Source organism: Dicentrarchus labrax, unplaced genomic scaffold, assembly GCF_905237075.1.
Source record: "Dicentrarchus labrax unplaced genomic scaffold, dlabrax2021, whole genome shotgun sequence".
Classification (NCBI taxonomy): Eukaryota; Metazoa; Chordata; class Actinopteri; family Moronidae; genus Dicentrarchus; species Dicentrarchus labrax.
The window spans coordinates 57,501-78,303 of record NW_026136711.1 but is presented as its reverse complement, the minus strand read 5'-3'; the positions used below and the strand labels follow the sequence as shown (position 1 = coordinate 78,303).

Here is a 20,803-nt window from a genome sequence, read left to right as displayed (position 1 = left end):
CAGACGGTTGTTGACCTATAAAATCAATGAGACGGCCCACTTACCAGTCATTCTTGAAGGACACACAGCTGGGTCCAAGTTCAGGTCCAGGTCCAGGTTCAGGTCCAGGTGGTCCCCACAGAGTGCTTTTAGAGGGAGGGAGTCCCTCCTCTCTGTCCTCACACTGACTCATGCTGATGAACTCACATCCACATCAGCTCACACACACTTTGATCTGGAGAGGAAACACAAATCATTCACGTGCACATCAACTGAAATCATCCTTTCCATCATTTCTCCTGTAAGAAGATCAGCTGCTCCTCCAGTGATTGGCTCTTATTTTCTCTTTCATATCAGTGTCAGTTGAATGCAGTCAGACAGCAGTGTGAGGCAGAGGAAGCTGCCATCAGCTGCTGGACTTCTACTATCAGTCCACTAGATGGCGGCATGAAGCTGCAGCCAGTGGAGGAAAGTAACTAAGTACATTTACTCAACTACTGTACTTTAGTACAATGCCTATTTCCACTGTATTCTACTTTACACTGGAGTTACTGTGCAGATGGAGCTTATGAATTCAATATAGAATCAATAATCAAAGATGATGTATTATTCTAGATGAAGTTATCCAGCAGTATATAAAGTCATTCATGTTGCTGCTTTTATTCTGTGTGAACCTGTGTGAGCTTTAAGCTCCAGTTTGTTTAATACCGACGTTATATTAAACAGAAACAGTTCCACATCAGCGGCAGCCATCTTGGTTGTTGATGAAAATGTCTAAACAGCCAATAAGGTCTCACTGTTCTTCAGTCATCATATCAAACCTGCTCCATGTCCTGCTCCTGGCTTGACCAGATCCAGGACTGGGAGAAATCTGACTGAATGGGAGGGGGACTCGTGCATCCATCAGAACAAATAACACATGATCTGACATCTTCATCTGGTTCCAGACTACAAAATGTATATTCCCAAACTTTATAGAAGCAACTGCAACATGTGACGTCATCCAAAAATTACATATATTTGTTAATCTTTGTTTCTATTACAATCCCAGAGATGGAATATTTGTAATGAGCCTAAAATGAGTTATAATGTGAAAACCCTGAACCCTTATCCCTACATCATGAGGAACAAAATGCATTCTGAGAAAATCAAGGTCTGTGTCTTTAAATCTGTATATTTATCTTTTAATATTCAAACAGAGGCACAGGATGGATCACCCCCGGGGGGTCCTAAGCAACCACTAAGTCCCCTAACACCCTGGGCTGGCTCTGGTCTATCTAGACAGGATTCTGAAGGCTCAGTTGAGACCTGGACTGTGCTAAAGGGTTGTGGTGGCAATTTGTTTAATAAAGCATACAAAGTATGATCTTGTCTTTCTGTAAGGTTTTATTCAAGTCATCCATGAATGGTCTCAACGCCACCTTCACACACTCTCGTATGTGAAAGTCTGAAAGAGCCCCGATTGGAAGAAGCAGTATGGTTTTATCCCTGTTGGAGCGTGACTCTAACACAGTTACACATTCCTGAGTTGTGGTACAGTAAACAGACAGATAGTGTGGTGAGATGATCATGTCCTTGGCTTCTTAGTGAAGTCTCAACATCCCGCTGTTTACTTGGACATAGAGTGTAGTTAGAAACAGGGCTAAAGGTTATATGCATATAATAGCCTCTTTAACAGTTGCATATGGTTTTACAATGACCAGGTCAAAGGTTGTATAGGTTCTTAAAAACTGCCATCACAGGGTCTTCAGTGAAACCAGCTCAGTGTCAGTGTTAGAAGGTTTCTGTATGCGAACTCTCAACTGTTCAAAAGCTGTGTTATTGTAAAAGCCATCAGCCTCAAACCACAGTGGATGCTCCCATACACTGCCCCCCATGGGAAAAATGCTGTAAGTGCCACAACAGTTTGTTTCTGATCTGATGCACCTGGACGAGCAACAATCATGTGACTGGACGCTGTCACCTTGTGACCAAAGTCTGAAACAACAGCTGACAGCTCTCCGTTACAGAGGGAACAAAAAGACAAAGAACATGTGAATAAATATTAAACAAGTTTCAGAGTCATTCTAGTATAACATGAACACATTCAACATCCACTTATATGTATATAATTAAATAAGTTAATGAGGTTTGTGTCTAATTCAACTTTATTCAACTTCTCAGCATCCAGTCATTGACAACATATAATTAAAAACATTAGGAGAACAATAAGGATATTGTTGTGACTTTTAATCATATTCAGGAACTCATATAATAAGTCTTAATATTTACATGATGTATGTAGGATTATTGATGAGCAGGTTCAGGTACTTACTTACATTAATGTAATATCTATATGTTAGTTTTCATTAGTGTTTAATCAGCTGATAATAGGAATCATTGTGTGTGTTGGTTACCTGAGAATGTTTTTATCTGCAGAGGGAGCAGGTCCTCTTCTGGTAGAGTCCACCATATTGAACCACCATGTTTGTATGGTAGCCCAGAACAGACAAACCAAATACTGGATCCAGAGAGAGACTTTCACAGCCACCATAGTTTCTCCTCCACACTTTAAAGGTTGAGTTGTATTCAGCTTGTTGCAATCTGCAACTTCACCAATAGATGGCAGTGAATCAAACACTCTGTTCCTTTAAATGATGCAGTTCAATCATAATAAAATATGTTTAAATATAAATCAGTAGTAAAATGATGATTAAATGTTCTATATAATTATATTTAATTATTCTGTCTTTAAATTGTCTTTTATTTTTATGAGAGTTGTTATGGTAACAGTATGTGTCAATTTGTAACCAATAAAAATATAAATAATCTACAGAGATCATCAATAAACTTTATTTACAGTTTGAGGAAACCAAAGCATTTAAGTGTATTAGTGCATAAAAACATTTTTGTACAAGTAACTCAAGCATCTATTGTTGAGACAACTTAACTAAATTAAGTTAATTGTACCAATTCCTTCCATTTAACTGAACTTAAAACTAGTTAGTAAATTACACTCATATTCAGCATTTCTCCAAACTTATTTTAAATGTGTTAACTGAATTTATCTTAATAAAGTTAAACTTAAATGAATCTTTATAGACGTGTTGCTACTTAGGTTAAATTTATTTCCCTCCATCACATATGATAACAATTTATAAGTATTTGATTATCAAAATCGCAGCGTATTTACATCGGACCATCTCATCTAATTGTTACTGCTGTTATTAAGTTCATTAAGTTAAGCAGCCTACTGGTTTATTTTATGTGACTGACATCCAATCTTTTACATTAAGAATCATCATTAATTATTTGGGCCATATAATGATTTATAAACATTTCTGTAATGATATAAAGTCAACTTAAAGAAAATGAGTCAAAGGAACAAACTGTAATTATATCACAATACTTTAAATACTGCACAAAGACACAGAGCTGAGTGAGGTTTAATATCATGTGAAGACATTCTTTGGAGCATTAAGTTGTGGTAACTTTATTAAGGTATGCTGTTAAAAGTATTTAAAAGTGGATGTCTTGTAAAAATAAAGTGTGTATTTAAAATGAGTAACATCAAGACAAGACCTGTTGGATTCTTCAAGTCTCTGCATGTTGCGCTTCATGTTTGATGTTCCACTGAAACAACAGTGAACACAAGGGTGTGTTCATATGGTCTGGTGTCAGTGCAGCACAACAGATATTCAGAGCTAAAAGTAAAACACCAAATAAATAAAACAACCGCGATAGACCAAGTCTATAAGGAGAGTTCCTGGATATTTAATATTAAAAGCATCCTGGATCCTCTCCGACAGAGTGAGGATGCTAGGATGTGGATTATGAATTGGCGCTATACGAATAAAATTGAATTGAATTGAATTATGTTTACAGCGATGATGTTTGTCTGTTTTTATGTGAACATCAAACCACAATATCTTCACTATCTTGTTTACATTCAACCAGACACACATTCAGTGATAACTGTACTGTTATTTCCTCTATATGTGGATATAAATAACTGTACATATTGATTTATTTTCAGTTATTCTATGAATGATCTCTATGCGCACAGCATGAAGCGACTGCAAACCCTCATTTCATACAACTTTTTGTTTTAATTATAAACACATTTCCTTAATTCTTTAAACTCTTACGTAGGGCTGCATGATATAGTAAATAAAAACCTAAAATATATTGATTATATATAATATGATTCTTCATTAGTTTGGGAAATAAAACCATGATGATGTGAATTGTTTTAGGCTCTGTACCAAACAAACATTTTTAAATCTGTAGAACAGAGAGTTCAGTGATCCTCTTCATCACTTCAGCCACAATCACACTGACGTCGTTTACGTCGATGGCTTTCACAGGTTCACCTCATAGACTATATTCACTGGGAACTCCCAAACCACAGCTCTGTGCCTCTCTCCCGTTCAGTCACTCAGTTAAAAATTAACTTTAACTCGGTTCTATGTGAACACAGAGAATCAAACTCAACGTACCTGCAGTTTAGGAGCTTCAGGTGTTGCTGTGACTTCACAAAGACATTCTCTGCATTCTACTAATCACGTTTCAAACGTTCAGATCAGTCAAATGACTCCACAGTGAAATTTGGGAATGTTATATATAAAGCCACATTGCACAAGTGTGTAGAATTAAATACAGTTCCACCAACAGGAGGCGCTACAGTAACAATATACATGTCTTTAATGATGAAAAACAGTTCCTCCAGGGTGCCCGGATAGCTCAGTGGGTAGAGCTGGTGACCCACATACCGAGGCTGAGTCCTTGCTGCAGCGGCCCAGGGTTCAAATCCGACCTGCAGCCCTTTGCTGCATGTCATCCTCTCCCGCTTCCCTGTTTGTCTTCAGCTGTCACTATAATAAAAGCCCCGAAAAATTATCTTTAACAGTTTCTCCATGAGCAAGTACATGACATATTTTGGGTGGTATTTTCAGATGTGAATCACAAGCCCTTATTGCTGGGACTCTTTCAGAAGTTGTGGCAGCGAGCAGCGGTAACAGTGGAAGCAGCCGATGCAGCAGTCACACTCATCTTCAGTTTGTGATTGCTGTTTATCTTCAGTCTTAATTTGACTTACTGTTCTTTTTCTCTTTCTCCATTCATTTTTTGGATTGACATGATTAAAATTCTCTCATATAAAGCCTATTAGTGTCTTTCCAGCAATTATTTATTATATAATTATTATTATTATTATCTTATCTTATCATCTGTTACAGTTATTAATATTTTACTGTTCTTTTTGTTTTTTTATTGCCCGTCAATGTCGCATAAAAGCATCAAAGTCTCAAATATCATAAATGCTACGGTCATCAAACCTGGTATATAGGTGTCCCATAGAAATGTGCTAAACATATTAAAGCATGTATTCAATAGCGCCACCATGTGGTCAGCTATTAAGTGTTTAAAATTCCAAAACTTAAAAACAAAATCTAAATAAATTACCCGTACATCGCACAGTGCTGTAGATACAGGGCAGATGTCAGGACTGTAGATACAGGGCAGGGGTCTGTACTGTCACTGTAATACAACCCCGATATTCTCGACAGTTTGACTTTATTCTCAAAATGTCATCTTCCTCCTCTCATTTTTACTTATGCCTGACCTTAATACTTAATACTCTATAAATATAAATATATATATATATATATACAAATATATATATATATATATGTATATATATATATATATATATAAATATCTAAAAATAAAATGAAATATTCTTCAATGCCAATATTTAGTGTCACTGTTTTATCTCTTATCTTGTATCTTTAAAGCGCCCCACATATAAAATTAATAATAATAATTAAAGTGTGTGAACTGTATTGTGATCTCTTCGGCAGGCAGAAATTAAGATAAAGTGGCCGTCTGAGGTTTACCTGCAGTGAGGTGAGCAGCTCAGGTTACAGGTGTGTGTGTGTGTAAACAGTCATCAGTGTGTGTTGTGTGATGAGAGGCTGACAGGAAGGGTGTGTGTCGCTGACTCCTTTCATCTGGAAATACAGGATTTAGGAAGAGGAAACTGCAAACACTCATTTTTATCTGTGGATGCTCTTTGATGTTCCACAGCCGACCCGTACAACAAATAAGAGTCCACGGAGCAGATTTACCTGCCCATATTCACCTGAGACGCCAACAGGAAGCTCCCGCTGCCTTCAGTCCGTCACTTTTATGTTCTTATGTTCCATCGTTTCAGAAACTCCAAATGATGGTTTCTGTTCGTGAGGCTCAGTGTTTCTCTGTCGTTACCTGATGTCCCATCACACACCTGGAGGGCGGAGCTTCAGCATGTAAAGGCAGGTAAAGCTTCAGCGTTTGATCCTGCAGCCGCAGTCGGGAGGAGACAGCAGCAGCATCTGAAGGTGAGACAAACACAGCTCAGCATCTCCTTACACATATATCTCATAATATATATATATATATATATATATATATATACATATAAACACACTGTGATTTATACATATATATCTCATTTATATCTCACATATATATCTCATATATCTAATTTATATTTAATTTATATCTCATACATATATATATGTAGTAGTGCTGTCAGTTAAACGCGTTAATAACAGCGTTAACACAAACCCATTTTAACGACGTCAATTTTTTTATCGCAAGATTAACGCCTAGCACACTTTGTAGTTTTTTCCACATGCTGTTGCAACAACTAGTAACGTTAGAAAAACTACAACACCACACCGAATCTAGCTAGACCGGAAACAAAACAACAGGCACGCCGCACACACTTGTTTAAGAGTTGTAGACGTTACGTTTGAGTGGATGGCGAGCGCGAGATGCCGAAATGGATGCCAATAATATTCTGAAAGTTTACTTTTAAAAAGTTGCCAAATGGTTCCAATTTTATTTTGTATCGCCCTGTTTTGATCCCTTAGAAAGGGCTGTTGAAGGGGCTGTTTGTGTGACAAAGCATTTGTTTCACCCTTTTATTGATGGACAGTGTCACATTGTGTGAGAGATTATTTGCTCCAAGTGAGAATGTTAGTGTGAAATTGAACACTACAGTATATGCCAATGTTGTTTTCAATAAAAACAACATTTGCACAAAGCAAGCCGATCCACTTTTCCATGTTGATAAGAGCATTAAAATGAGAAAAAATAATGGGACAAAAAGAAATCAAGGGACATTTAGAATAGATAAAAATGTGCGATTAATTGCGAGTCAACTATGACTTTAATGCGATTAATCGCGATTAAATATTTTAATCGTTTGACAGCACTAGTATGTACATATAAACACACTGTGATTTATCCTTATTCATCTACTGTAAAAAAAGGTTTCACGTTTATTGTGCAGATTTTTTCTGTATTTTTTAAATATGTATTAATTATAATAATTAATAATTATAAAATATCCTGTGAATTTACATCTAAATTCAAAATAATGTGAAAAATCTGTAACTGTAAATAATCATAAAATTACTGACATTCACATAAAAATATTAAAATACATTTATCACTAATATTTATTGTTTATTTAACAGATTAAACTTCTAATTTAAATTTAAATTCTAGTTTAAAACTGTTAATAGTATTAAAATAAAAATGTTGTATATATGTTGTTTATCAGTGTATAAGCATTGGTGAACTGTCCAAATACAGTTTTTATCAGTGTAAACAACAATAATTACTGTAATTTCACAGATTTTTATTAAAGTTCTATAACTTTCAACATTCACATTAAAATAAGATTATAAATATAAATAAGTGTTGTATTATAGCAGACTTCACCTGTATTTATAGCTCATCGTTTTACAGTATAAATCTTTAAAAAGATTTTATGTAGAAAACTGTATTTTAATGATATTTATAATTATATATTATTATAAATATAGTTACTGAATTACTGTTATTGTTATTTTAAAGTGTAATTGCTGTTCTGATTATTTCTGTTTTTATAATAATTTATATTTTAAAATAAATATACTTCAATATACTTTAATATAAATATATTTTAATATAAATATACTTCAATATACTTTAATATAAACATACTTTAATATACTTTAATAGATATATTTTAATATACTTTAATATAAACATACTTTAATATACTTTAATAGATATATTTTAATATACTTTAATATAAATATATTTGAGTATATTTTAATATAAATATACCTTAATATACTTTAATATAAATACATTTTAATATAAATATACCTTAATATACTTTAATATAAATACATTTTAATATAAATATACTTTAATATATTTTAATATAAATATATTTTAATACAAATATACCGTAATTTCCGGACTATAGAACTCACCTGAATATAAGCCGCACCAACTTAATTTAAAAAGAAAAAAAAATTGTACATATATAGGCCGCACTTGTCTATAAACCGCAGGTGTCAACTTTGTAACATGAGATATTTACACAGAACGTTTTTTAAAATTTTTGATTAAATAAATGCTGCCGTCTCCAACGTCTCACCATTGATTCACTGATGCCGAGCTTACGTGCAGCAGCTCTTCTTCGACAGCCAGATCGACTGCCTTTAACTTAAAAGCTGCATCATGTGCATTTCTTCTTGTGTTTCCATGATGAGGGTGTGTGCATGATGCGCAAAATAACTGAATGAATTGAATGAATTCAAAACACAATCAAACTAGCGTCTTCCTCGGCGCATCTCCTCCACCTGTCTGTCTCGCTCTTGCGCTTCCTGCTAGAGCGCCCCCTAGAGGACGTTAGCACGTAAAAATCTATAGATTAGCCATATCATTGTTTAAGTCGCAGGGTTCAAAGCGTGTGGAAAACGTAGCGGCTTATATACCTTGATATAAACATACTTTAATATAAACATACTTTAATATAAACATACTTTAATATACTTTAATATAAACATACTTTAATATAAACATACTTTAATATAAACATACTTTAATATACTTTAATATAAACATACTTTAATATAAACATACTTTAATATAAATATACTTTAATATACTTTAATATAAATATACTTTAATATAAACATACTTTAATATAAATATACTTTAATATACTTTAATATAAATATACTTTAATATAAACATACTTTAATATACTTTAATATAAATATACTTTAATATACTTTAATATAAATATGCTTTAATATACTTTAATATAAATATACTTTAATATACTTTAATATACTTTAATATAAATATACTTTAATATAAATATGCTTTAATATAAACATACTTTAATATACTTTAATATAAATATACTTTAATATAAATATACCTTAATATAAATATATTTTAATATACTTTAATATAAATATATTTTATTATAAATATGCTTTAATATAAATATGATTTAATATACATATACCTTAATATAAATATATTTTAATATACTTTAATATACTTTAATATAAATATACTTTAATATAACTATACTTTAATATACTTTAATATAAACATACTTTAATATAAACATACTTTAATATAAATATACTTTAATATACTTTAATATAACTATACTTTAATATAAACATACTTTAATATACTTTAATATAAATATACTTTAATATACTTTAATATAAATATACTTTAATATAAATATGCTTTAATATAAACATACTTTAATATACTTTAATATAAATATACTTTAATATAAATATACCTTAATATAAATATGATTTAATATAAATATACCTTAATATAAATATATTTTAATATACTTGAATATAAATATACCTTAATATAAATATACCTTAATATAAATATGATTTAATATAAATACACCTTAATATAAATATATTTTAATATACTTGAATATAAATATACCTTAATATAAATATACTTTAATATAAATATATTTTAATATACTTTAATATAAATATACCTTAATATAAATATATTTTAATATACTTTAATATAAATATATTTTAATATAAATATATTTTAATATACTGCAATATAAATATACTTTAATATAAATATATTTTAATATACTTTAATATAAATATATTTTAATATAAATATGCTTTAATATAAATATATTTTAATATACTTTAATATAAATATACCTTAATATAACTATACTTTAATATAAACATACTTTAATATACTTTAATATAAATATACTTTAATATAACTATACTTTAATATAAATATACTTTAATATAAATATGCTTTAATATAAATATATTTTAATATACTTTAATATAAATATACTTTAATATAAATATACCTTAATATAAATATATTTTAATACACTTTAATATAAATATATTTTATTATAAATATGCTTTAATATAAATATGATTTAATATAAATGTACCTTAATATAAATATATTTTAATATACTTTAATATAAATATACCTTAATATAAATATACTTTAATATAAATATATTTTAATATACTGCAATATAAATATACTTTAATATAAATATATTTTAATATACTTTAATATAAATATATTTTAATATTAATGTTTTAATATAAATATATTTTAATATACTTGAATATAAATATACCTTAAAATAAATATACTTTAATATAAATATATTTTAATATACTTTAATATAAATATACCTTAATATAAATATATTTTAATATACTTTAATATAAATATATTTTAATATAAATATATTTTAATATACTGCAATATAAATATACTTTAATATAAATATATTTTAATATAAATATGCTTTAATATAAATATATTTTAATATAAATATATTTTAATATACTGCAATATAAATATATTTTAATATAAATATGCTTTAATATAAATATATTTTAATATAAATATATTTTAATATAAATATACTTTAATATAAATATACTGATACTATTGATATTGAAACTGATAATATTGATATTGATACCATTGATAGTGATAGTATTGATACAATTGATATTGATACCATTGATATTGATAGTATTGATATTGATACTATTGATATTGATAGTATTGATATTGATAGTATTGATATTGATACCATTGACATTGATAGTATTGATCCTGATACTATTGATAGTTTAATAATGTGTGTAATTACCTGTCCAGGTGAGCAGGATGAAGCTCCACTGAGGCGTCTCCAGGTGTTTCCAGGTGTGTTCGTCCTCAGCAGGTATGAGCTCCACCTTCTCTCCATCGTCTTACTTGAGCTTCAGCGTGTCTCCGCCCACCGCTCGCCGTGACGACCGTGGCGTCCCCCTCCTCCTCTACCCCCCCTCCTCCACCATGGACCCCTACAAGGGCCCTCTGAGGGGCCCCGGGCTCCTGCCCTACCTGGCCCCCTTCCACCACCACGGACACTTCAGTGTGTACGAGTGTCCCTTCGAGCCGGCCTTCATCCAGAAGCGTAACGAGCGGGAGCGTCAGCGGGTCCGCTGTGTGAACCAGGGTTACGCCAAACTGAGGGACCACCTGCCGGGTCACAGCGCCGACAAGAGGCTGAGCAAGGTAGAGACGCTGCGGGCCGCCATCAGGTACATCAAATACCTGCAGGGCCTGGTGGAGCCGGAGGACGGCAGCGCCTCGTCTCCTGGACCGGACTGTGGAGGACAGTGAGGGACGTCCACCGTCTACTTCCTGTCTGAGCAGAACTCACTGACAGGTTCTGTGGGCGGAGCCTAACTGATTGGTTCTGCAGAACCTCGACGGGTTCCTGCTCTGGAGAGATAAATGCTAACATGCTAGCGTTAGCGCATTAGCCGTAAACACCGCTGAGGCTGATGGGAGTGTTTGTAGTTCTGTCTGTAGTTCTGTCTGTAGTTCTGCAGGTATACTGGACACATGCAATGCTGACCTGAAGGTGGCACTACATGAAGTCAGAGGATCAATAAAGTTTTTACAATCAATCAGCTGTTGCTGCTAACGTGGCTAATAGCTAATAGCAGCAGTGACTCAGCGTCCCCATCTCACTCTCTAATGTTATCAACTGGATTCAGACCTGGAGAAAGATTCAAGGTCCTGGAGAAAGATTCAAGGTCCTGGAGAAAGATTCAAGGTCCTGGAGAAAGATTCAAAGACCTGGAGAAAGATTCAAGGTCCTGGAGAAAGATTCAAAGACCTGGAGAAAGATTCAAGGTCCTGGAGAAAGATTCAAGGTCCTGGAGAAAGATTCAAAGACCTGGAGAAAGATTCAAGGTCCTGGAGAAAGATTCAAGTTCCTGGAGAAAGATTCAAGGTCCTGGAGAAAGATTCAAAGACCTGGAGAAAGATTCAAGTTCCTGGAGAAAGATTCAAGGTCCTGGAGAAAGATTCAAAGACCTGGAGAAAGATTCAAGGTCCTGGAGAAAGATTCAAAGACCTGGAGAAAGATTCAAGGTCCTGGAGAAAGATTCAAGGTCCTGGAGAAAGATTCAAAGACCTGGAGAAAGATGCAAGGTCCTGGAGAAAGATTCAAGTTCCTGGAGAAAGATTCAAGGTCCTGGAGAAAGATTCAAAGACCTGGAGAAAGATTCAAGGTCCTGGAGAAAGATTCAAGGTCCTGGAGAAAGATTCAAAGACCTGGAGAAAGACTCAAAGACCTGGAGAAAGATTCAAGGTCCTGGAGAAAGATGCAAGGTCCTGGAGAAAGATTCAAGGTCCTGGAGAAAGATTCAAGGTTCACACAGAGAGAGTCAGAGTGATCAATAAATATTGATTTAATATTCAATCATATTTATTAGTGAGGAGATGAAGCAGAGCGAGTTTCCAAACAAACATTAGAAAAATAAACAATTAACATTTCTTCTGTTTTGCTATTCCCTTCTCACTGTTATTGATTATTGATGACTGATCAGCTGACCCACAGTCAGCGGTGTGTGTGTGTGTGTGTGTGTGAACAAACTTCTGTTCATGTAATCAATATTCACAAACTCAGAAATACCCATTGATTTTTAATACAGACGATTATTGATTATCTGTTAATCTTTAAATAAAAGTGATTGTTTAACATCGTTTCCTGTTTAAAGTCATTAATAATAATAATAATCTGTTTATTGATCTGTTGGATAAACATTAAAGCTAATCGGGGATCAATGGCTGTGATTACACGCACTTCAACTTCCTGTTATTCTGAATGTGACAATAAAACTGATCAATTAATCAATTATTCCAGATATTAAAGTTCAAATGTTTCATATTGAACTTATTTAAAGTAATCTATTACTCTTTTTAAAGTAACATTACTTTCTGTGGCCATATTCTCTCTCTTTCTGTGGACATGAATTTCCTGCTGGAAACATGATGAAAGAAATGTCCCTGTGAGAATATTATAGATTATTGATTCATTATCCAGGAAGTGGAACCCTTTCAGAATAAAAGAACACTGGCACTTTGTGTGCATGTAAATGATCAGAAAGTCTTTTTAAAACTGGTTTTAGTGTGAAAACGTAAGTCAGGACTTCTTCTAGTGGACTTAAAGGGAATTTAAGAGCATTTCATAGAACACTGATCAGAACACTGCAGTGTATTGATTAATAATGGGAGCCAGATCAATTCATGCTGATCGATCAGATTCAGACACTGTCACACTCCAGCGATCTTTGGCTTCAAAGACAAACTCAAATACTGAACTGCAACATGTGACCCGGCTGCTGCCGCCACAGACCCTGTTAATAATCAATAATCAATAATCAATCAGTCAGGTGAACACTCGCCGGCAGTTAAAATAATTCTGAGCTCTTTTTTTTTCATTTATTAAAGAAAAACAAGACTTTGACTGTTTCTGACAGAAAGAGACTGATTGATTGATTGATTGATTATTATCATCATCAGGTGTCACTGATCAATACTAAAATCATCTTCGGAGGGTCTGAACGTCGGAGACAGCAGCAACAAACAGACCTTTAAGAAATAAAGACGGGTTCATCCTCACAGTGAACTTCAGATCAGGGTCTCACTCAGACAGACAGACAGACAGACAGACAGACAGACAGACAGACAGACAGACAGACAGACAGACAGACAGACGTGGACTAAACAGGATCAAAGTGAAGTCAGTTCTCAGTCTCTGTCTCCTCACTGGATTCACTGTCCTCTGCAGACGTTAGAGGATCTGTCCTCTACAGTTCTGGTTGCAGAGGGACGGCGGTCTCCAGGCGGTCTCCAGGCGGTCTCCAGGTCCTCAGGCGTCCTGCAGGCGGCGGCACACCAGGCGGCGGTGCTGCGGCTGCAGGCAGTATGCGATGCTCTGCTCTACCTCCTGGCAGCGCCGCAGGAACCTGCAGCGGTCCCGGGCCAGCTCCTCCCACGGGCCCCGCCGGTCCTCCTCCTCCTCGCCACCGCTGGCGAAGAACTCCTCCACCTGGTCACAGAAACGCACCTGAAGAAGAAGAAGAGTGAGTCAGTAACTGATCCTGTAGTTCCCCTTTCACCCACAGGGGGGCGACACCGGGTCTCCAGCAGGATCTGGATCATGGACTCGGTGTCAGTGGAGGACTGAAGGTCTTCATTAGACTAATAACAAACCTTCTATCACTAATAAACTAATAATAATAAACTCACTGTTTTATACAATTCTGTGTTTGTATCATATTTAACAATCTGACTGATTGATTACTCACTGATTGATTACTCACTGATTGATTACTCACTGATTGATTATTATATGCTGTGTTGGTAAAGAGACTCCAGAGCTTTCAAACCCCATCAGAGCTCAACTAACTAAAGATAATCAATAACTCACATTAATCATTGATCAACAAGTATCAGCTGTCAGTTTCTCTGGTTGTTAATGAGGTGACTGAAGTATTCAATATATCAATAATCTATAATCATTAAACAGTGTATAAACTCTATATGGTCTATATGGAGTTGATCAATAATCAATAATCAGAAGCTGTCACATATTGACTGTTTACCATCCACTGTTTAGATCTTGGTGCTTTTTAACTCTAGATTTGAACCGGATGAAGGATTTTAGTCATCGGACGTCTGGATCTTAAGTTATCAGAGAAACAAGCTGAACTAACATTAGCAGCAGCTCGGCTCGCAGCCCCTCCGGGACGTCCTTTGTCTGTCCAACAGCGTGGGAGAAGCAGTGATTGTTAAGGTGGAACTGCTTTATTCAGTGTGTTTAAGGTGGAACTGCTTTATTCAGTGTGTTTAGTGGTTTTAATCAGCGGGTCTGTTTGTGTTGGAGAGGAGGAGACCTCTGTGGATCATTGGGCTCCCGGTAGAAACCTCCTGAACCATGAACACTGAAGGAATCCTAACCGGGAGAAGCTGACTGCAATGACGCCAATGGTGGTGAAGACAACAACTCCCATGATCCCACGCTGCTTCACCATCTCATCACACTACCTAGTGGCAGAAAGTGCTCACTGCAGCTTTAATATAAATAAAACTATAATAATAGAACTAAAACAATAAATACCCCCGGTGGTCTCAGTAGAACTGGGTCTGGGACCCGGGTTCTGTCAGAAACAAACCTTTTTGTTGGCGCTGCAGTTCCGGGTGCTGGAGGAGGAGCAGGGCTCAGAGAAGCCGCTGTCCAGCCTCTCCTCGGCCTCCTCCTTTCTGTACTCGGGTGGAGCAGCTGGGGTAGGGTGGGGGGGGCGAGGGCCGGTCTGAGAGGCCTTCTTGGTCCTGGTTCTGGCCCGGGGCACCGCCTCCACGGGCTCTCGAGTCCTGAGCGGGGCCTGGAAGTTAAAGGGGCTGTAGGGGTCGGAGGAGCAGCTGAAGGAGCTCCAAAGGCGGAGGCTCTCCGCTTCGTCCACCTCGCTGGCCGAGGCCGAGTCGTCCCAGACGTCAGAGCCGGAGGGAGGGGAGGAGAGGGGAGGGGAGGAGGGGGGGAGCGGGGTGAGGTCAGGGGAGGAGGCGGGGGAGGACTGGTTGGAGGACGGGGGCGTGGAGGTAGGGATGGTCCTGGGTGGCGTGCTGCCGGTGTGCAGCCGGGCGGTGAAGGTTCGGGGGTTGTAGGGGTCAAGGGTTCGGCACAACGAGCTCCACAGGCGCTCCGTGTCCGAGTCCACCTCGCCGTCCGATTCTTCATCGTCTTCATCGTCTTCGTCAGTGGACGACAGATCGGACGAGCCCTCGCTGTCGAAGCCGTCGTCGTCGCCGCCGTCTGACTGGCTGCTGTCGTCGTCGCTGCAGGGGCAGCCCATGATGAAGGCGATGGCTTTGTTCTGGCACTGGGGGGGGGGGCCCGCAGTTGCCCCCGCTGACTCACCCTCCTGAGCGGCTGCTTCCTCCTCTTCCTCGGCTACCGGTCCTGATGAAGACCCTCCCTCCTCACAGCTCTCTTCCTCCATGTCTGCGCTGCCCTCCTCCTGCGGGGGGGGGGCTTTCACCAGGTACAGCTGGCACATCTGGACGAGTTCCTCCTCCAGGCTGGAGTAACCATTGTCCTGGTCGGGGGTCAGAACCACCTCACTGCAGGCGGCGGCTCCTGATCCGCTCAGGTGATCACTGATGCTGAGCCGGCGGTCTGGTGTGGACCCCTCCGCATTCTGGACTGTGTGAGGACCTCCATTGTTGGCCGGCTCCTCTTTGTGGGGGGTCGGTCCAGTGTTTTCTCCCAGCATCCATCCCCCCCCGCTCTGGACAAACACGCCGGTTGTTTCTGGTTGTTGTGGACAAAGCCGACCTGTCAGGGTCCCGTCCTCGGCCCGGGGCAGACCTGACAGCAGCCCTCTCTGCGAGCTCTCCTCGCCTCCCCAGAAACTGCCCCACCACGTCCCGCTCTTGCCCCCGCTGCTCTGCACCGCCACCCGGTGCTCCCCTCCTCCGGGGGGTTTGATTCCCTGAGATGAACTCAGCTGAACAGTCCTGAGAAAAGTCCTGGCAGAAGAGAAATATCCGATGTGAGTTTGCGGGCAGAGGTTGATTTCCTCCGCGCTTTCAATCCCGACCTCCCGGAGAGAGTCGGCGGTCAGCCACGGCACAGCGCCGCCGGCCTCCGGCTCCAGCAGGCCGGCCTCCGGCTCCAGCAGGCCGGCCTCCGGCTCCAGCAGGCCGGCCTCCGGCTCCAGCAGGCCGGCGGCGGCGTCGTGCTGACACCGCAGATCCTCCAGCTGTCTTAACAACTCACTTCCTTCATCCACTAAGCTGCGGTCACACAGGAGCGGGTTTCGGGGTCGTCCCGGGAGATATTTCTGCAGAAACGACCACGCAGGCCTCGACACCACGGAGAGCAGGCCGATCCACGAGCTTTCCTGGCTGTCCAGCCCGGGAGAGGAGCCTCCGTGCCCGGCCGGAGAGGACGAGCTCTGCCCGCCGGATACACTAAGACTTCTGAACATTTTCTTTAACTTAAAAGTGCAAAAAATAAAGTGTGTGACATAACCTGAGCAGCAGTGGCGGTAAGTCTGTAGTTTAATGTGATTTATTCCTCCATACACCGACTGCCACAGCCAGCGGGAACCCGGGAAACACCGTCCCACACACGGGCGCGATCCGCGGCGCTGTCGGCCTGCTGGGAGCGGCGCTGGTGCTTCTTCCTGGTGGACAACTTGGAGCTGGAGGACGAAGAGACACAAACGGAATCATGGTACGAGGAAGAATCCAACTGTGAAGAGGAGAGAAGAGCCATTCCCGTGCTTTTAATCTGAAGGCGGCGATGCTAATAGGTTAGCTTAGCAGCTAGCTAGCTATCGAGCGGTTATTAAAGATTCAAAAGATCCAAAACATCAATTATCAGCTGGAAGGTGCAGCTCCGACGGTGGTCTGTCTCCTGCGGCGATAGTGCGGTGATAGTGCGGTGATAATGCGGTGATAATGCGGTAATAATGCGGTTATAAAGTGTCAGTTTAACCGCTGTCGCTTCCGTCGGTCAGAGATTTCATCAGACAGCGTAAGGACCGTCCTCAAACACTTCCTGTAACGTCAGAGAGCGTCAGAGAGCGTCAGAGAATATTAAAATGAATTTAACAAAAGAACACACTTTAATTATTAACAGTGTAATACTAATAACAAAGTGCACACACTTTAATTATTAACAGTGTAATACTAATAACAAAGTGCACACACTTTAATTATTAACAGTGTAATACTAATAACAAAGTGCACACACTTTAATTATTAACAGTGTAATACTAATGTACAGAATTATACCGTTTAATATTATACAGTTGTACTTGGAGCAGAATGGCCCCACTGAGGCTTAGAGAGTGTGTAACAGCAGTGTGTAACAGCAGTGTGTTACTGCAGTGTGTTCTTTAGGGAGTGTGTTACAGCAGTGTGTTACAGCAGTGTGTTACAGCAGTGTGTTACACTGCAGTGTGTAACTGCAGTGTGTTACAGCAGTGTGTAACAGCAGTGTGTTACAGCAGTGTGTTACAGCAGTGTTGTGTTACTGCAGTGTGTTACAGCAGTGTGTTACAGCAGTGTGTTACAGCAGTGTGTTACAGCAGTGTGTTACAGCAGTGTGTTACAGCAGTGTGTTACAGCAGTGTGTTACTGCAGTGTGTTACAGCAGTGTGTTACAGCAGTGTGTTACAGCAGTGTGTTACAGCAGTGTGTTACAGCAGCGTGTTACAGCAGTTGCAGTGTGTTACAGCAGTGTGTGGTGTTACAGCAGTGTGTTCTTTAGGGAGTGTGTTACAGCAGTGTGTTACAGCAGTGTGTTACTGCAGTGTGTTACAGCAGTGTGTTACAGCAGTGTGTTACTGCAGTGTGTTACAGCAGTGTGTTACTCAGCATGTGTTACAGCAGTGTGTTACAGCAGTGTGTTCTTTAGGGAGTGTGTTACAGCAGTGTGTTACAGCAGTGTGTTACTGCAGTGTGTTACAGCAGTGTGTTACAGCAGTGTGTTACAGCAGTGTGTTACAGCAGTGTGTTACAGCAGTGTGTTCTTTAGGGAGTGTGTTACAGCAGTGTGTTACAGCAGTGTGTTACAGCAGTGTGTTACAGCAGTGTGTTACAGCAGTGTGTTACAGCAGTGTGTTACAGCAGTGTGTTCTTTAGGGAGTGTGTTACAGCAGTGTGTTACAGCAGTGTGTTACAGCAGTGTGTTACAGCAGTGTGTTACAGCAGTGTGTTACAGCAGTGTGTTACAGCAGTGTGTTACAGCAGTGTGTTACTGCAGTGTGTTACAGCAGTGTGTTACAGCAGTGTGTTACAGCAGTGTGTTACAGCAGTGTGTTACAGCAGTGTGTTACAGCAGTGTGTTACAGCAGTGTGTTACTGCAGTGTGTTACAGCAGCGTGTTACAGCAGTGTGTTACTGCAGTGTGTTACAGCAGTGTGTTACAGCAGTGTGTTACAGCAGTGTGTTACAGCAGTGTGTTACAGCAGTGTGTTACAGCAGTGTGTTACAGCAGCGTGTTAAAGCAGCGTGCTCTTTAGGGAGCGAGTTACAGACACAACCATGTGCACACTGCTGTTACATAAAGAGTCAAAGGTCTCTGCCACGTGTTTATCAGCCAGAGTCTCCCACACATTCAGAACAACACACACAGTCAGTTTACTGCAGCAGAGAAGAACTGAAATATATTTAATGTTATAAGGAGTTCAGTACAGACGTGTCCTGAGATAATGTCGGTTTGGCTCCGTACAAATAAAAGTGAACTGCATCGGTTTCCACACTGTACAAAATAACCTCAAACTATAATTAGAACTAATAGTCGACACTTTGACCTCTTCAAATAAAACCTGCAGATGTCAAACAGCAGATAAAGTGTGGAAGGAGGGAAGAAGGAAGAAATGATAAAGAGAATGAGAGGAGACGTTAGGATGCACAAAGAGGAACAGAGGAGGCTTTTTTATTTCAGTTCAAGTTTATTTTGTAGTGCAAATAATACAAAACATGTTCCTAAATCAAAGTTCCACATTAATATCAGCCTGTGAGTCAGAGCGCAGGGTCACATTACGTCAGCATGTACAGTACTTAAAGATCCAGTTCACTCTGAACTTACATTCTGTCTCCGGACTCAAACTCACCACCCGACTGCACATCGCTCCGTTCCTTCAGATCAACCAACACAGAGAAGTTTACGCTCTCATGGTGGCGGACTTCAAAAAGATATATTTATAGTTATTAAATTAAATTATGGTTGTTATTGATTCCAGCTGTCGGTTTTACTTAACTAGTAGCTAAGTAGCTACTAGCATAGCTCTGATCAACCAAACTCCATTCAGATAATTAGCATTTTAAAAGTAGTTTGCTCGTCGTCTCGCAGACCGACCGGAAACGTACAAGTTCAGACTTTTTACAAATCGTTATTTCAGCATCTTTTTGATCTGTTGACATTAAATCACCGAAACATCGTTCTGTGCTCATTCTGCTGCAGTGAGACAGAATAAAGGGAGAATATTCACTGTGCGAGTACAGGAAGGCGGACAGCCGGATCAACATCACGCCTCCCGAGGTCTTCCATATTTAAACCCAGAGTGAGGAGCTGTAGGAGTGGAGCATGGACCAGAGCAGGTGAGTGCAGTTTGTCTCGTCTACAGCGCAAAACACAATCACTGCGTTCCCTTCGATCTTCACTGCGTTCCCTTCGATGTTCACTGCGTTCCCTTTGCGTTCCCTTCGATGTTCACTGCGTTCCCTTGCGTTCCCTTCGATGTTCACTGCGTTCCCTTCGATGTTCACTGCGTTCCCTTCGATGTTCACATCGTGCCCACAAAGTACAAAATCCCACAGAAAGATGGTTAAAAAAACAGGGAATGAAGAAGAAACAGCCGAGCGTTGCACCGCACGTAGAAAATCCAATCCTCATCCTCACTATAAAAATATCCCGCAGTCTGCTTCCTGTCTGTACAGCGCTACAACTTCAGCTACTTCCTGTTAGCAACATTTAGGCTAAAGCTCTGTATGTACAGCGTCTCCTCTGCACTGCAGTTTGTTTGTGCTCAAATCAGAAACCAGTTTCTCTTTTTAGTTTCATGAAAAAATGCAATAAAATTAAAATCCTGGAATTCTT

The 20,803-nt window shown here is 38.5% G+C and overlaps 4 protein-coding genes across 34 annotated transcripts in view; 2 read left to right on the top strand and 2 right to left on the bottom strand.

Moving 5' to 3' along the window:
* The first annotated feature begins 11,076 nt into the window (after nucleotides 1–11,076).
* On the top strand, nucleotides 11,077–12,886 carry LOC127371787 (achaete-scute homolog 5-like). The gene has a single exon (XM_051414866.1). It carries the CDS (start codon nucleotides 11,077–11,079, stop codon nucleotides 11,515–11,517), a length of 441 nt encoding a protein of 146 aa, XP_051270826.1. The 3' UTR covers nucleotides 11,518–12,886.
* LOC127371784 (golgin subfamily A member 6-like protein 22) lies at nucleotides 11,518–12,886 on the top strand. 30 transcript variants are annotated; one of them, XM_051414845.1, is made up of 3 exons: nucleotides 11,518–11,996; nucleotides 12,037–12,096; nucleotides 12,137–12,886. In XM_051414845.1, exons 1-3 carry the CDS (start codon nucleotides 11,878–11,880, stop codon nucleotides 12,579–12,581), a joined length of 624 nt encoding a protein of 207 aa, XP_051270805.1. In that variant the 5' UTR covers nucleotides 11,518–11,877; the 3' UTR covers nucleotides 12,582–12,886. The 30 variants fall into 30 exon arrangements, with proteins under 30 accessions (XP_051270805.1, XP_051270804.1, XP_051270822.1 ...); XM_051414844.1 differs by having other exon boundaries at nucleotides 11,518–12,096; nucleotides 12,137–12,296; nucleotides 12,337–12,886; XM_051414862.1 differs by lacking the exon at nucleotides 12,037–12,096 and having other exon boundaries at nucleotides 11,518–11,936.
* On the bottom strand, nucleotides 12,592–17,765 carry LOC127371783 (protein phosphatase 1 regulatory subunit 15B). Of its 2 annotated transcripts, XM_051414832.1 has the most exons (3): nucleotides 16,920–17,765; nucleotides 15,366–16,877; nucleotides 12,592–14,257 (listed from the first exon to the last, which is right to left on the bottom strand). In XM_051414832.1, the coding sequence occupies exons 1-3, from the start codon at nucleotides 17,178–17,180 to the stop codon at nucleotides 14,060–14,062; spliced, it is 1,971 nt and encodes a 656-aa protein (XP_051270792.1). In that variant the 5' UTR covers nucleotides 17,181–17,765; the 3' UTR covers nucleotides 12,592–14,059. The 2 variants fall into 2 exon arrangements, with proteins under 2 accessions (XP_051270792.1, XP_051270791.1); XM_051414831.1 differs by having other exon boundaries at nucleotides 15,366–17,765.
* A 1,870-nt stretch (nucleotides 17,766–19,635) lies between these two features.
* pik3c2b (phosphatidylinositol-4-phosphate 3-kinase, catalytic subunit type 2 beta) overlaps nucleotides 19,636–20,803 on the bottom strand; it is a 34,648-nt gene continuing 33,480 nt past the window's right edge. Inside the window, exon 33 of the mRNA XM_051413991.1 lies at nucleotides 19,636–20,803. This exon is cut by the window's right edge and continues 619 nt beyond it. The gene's annotated coding sequence lies outside the window, so the exon portion shown is untranslated.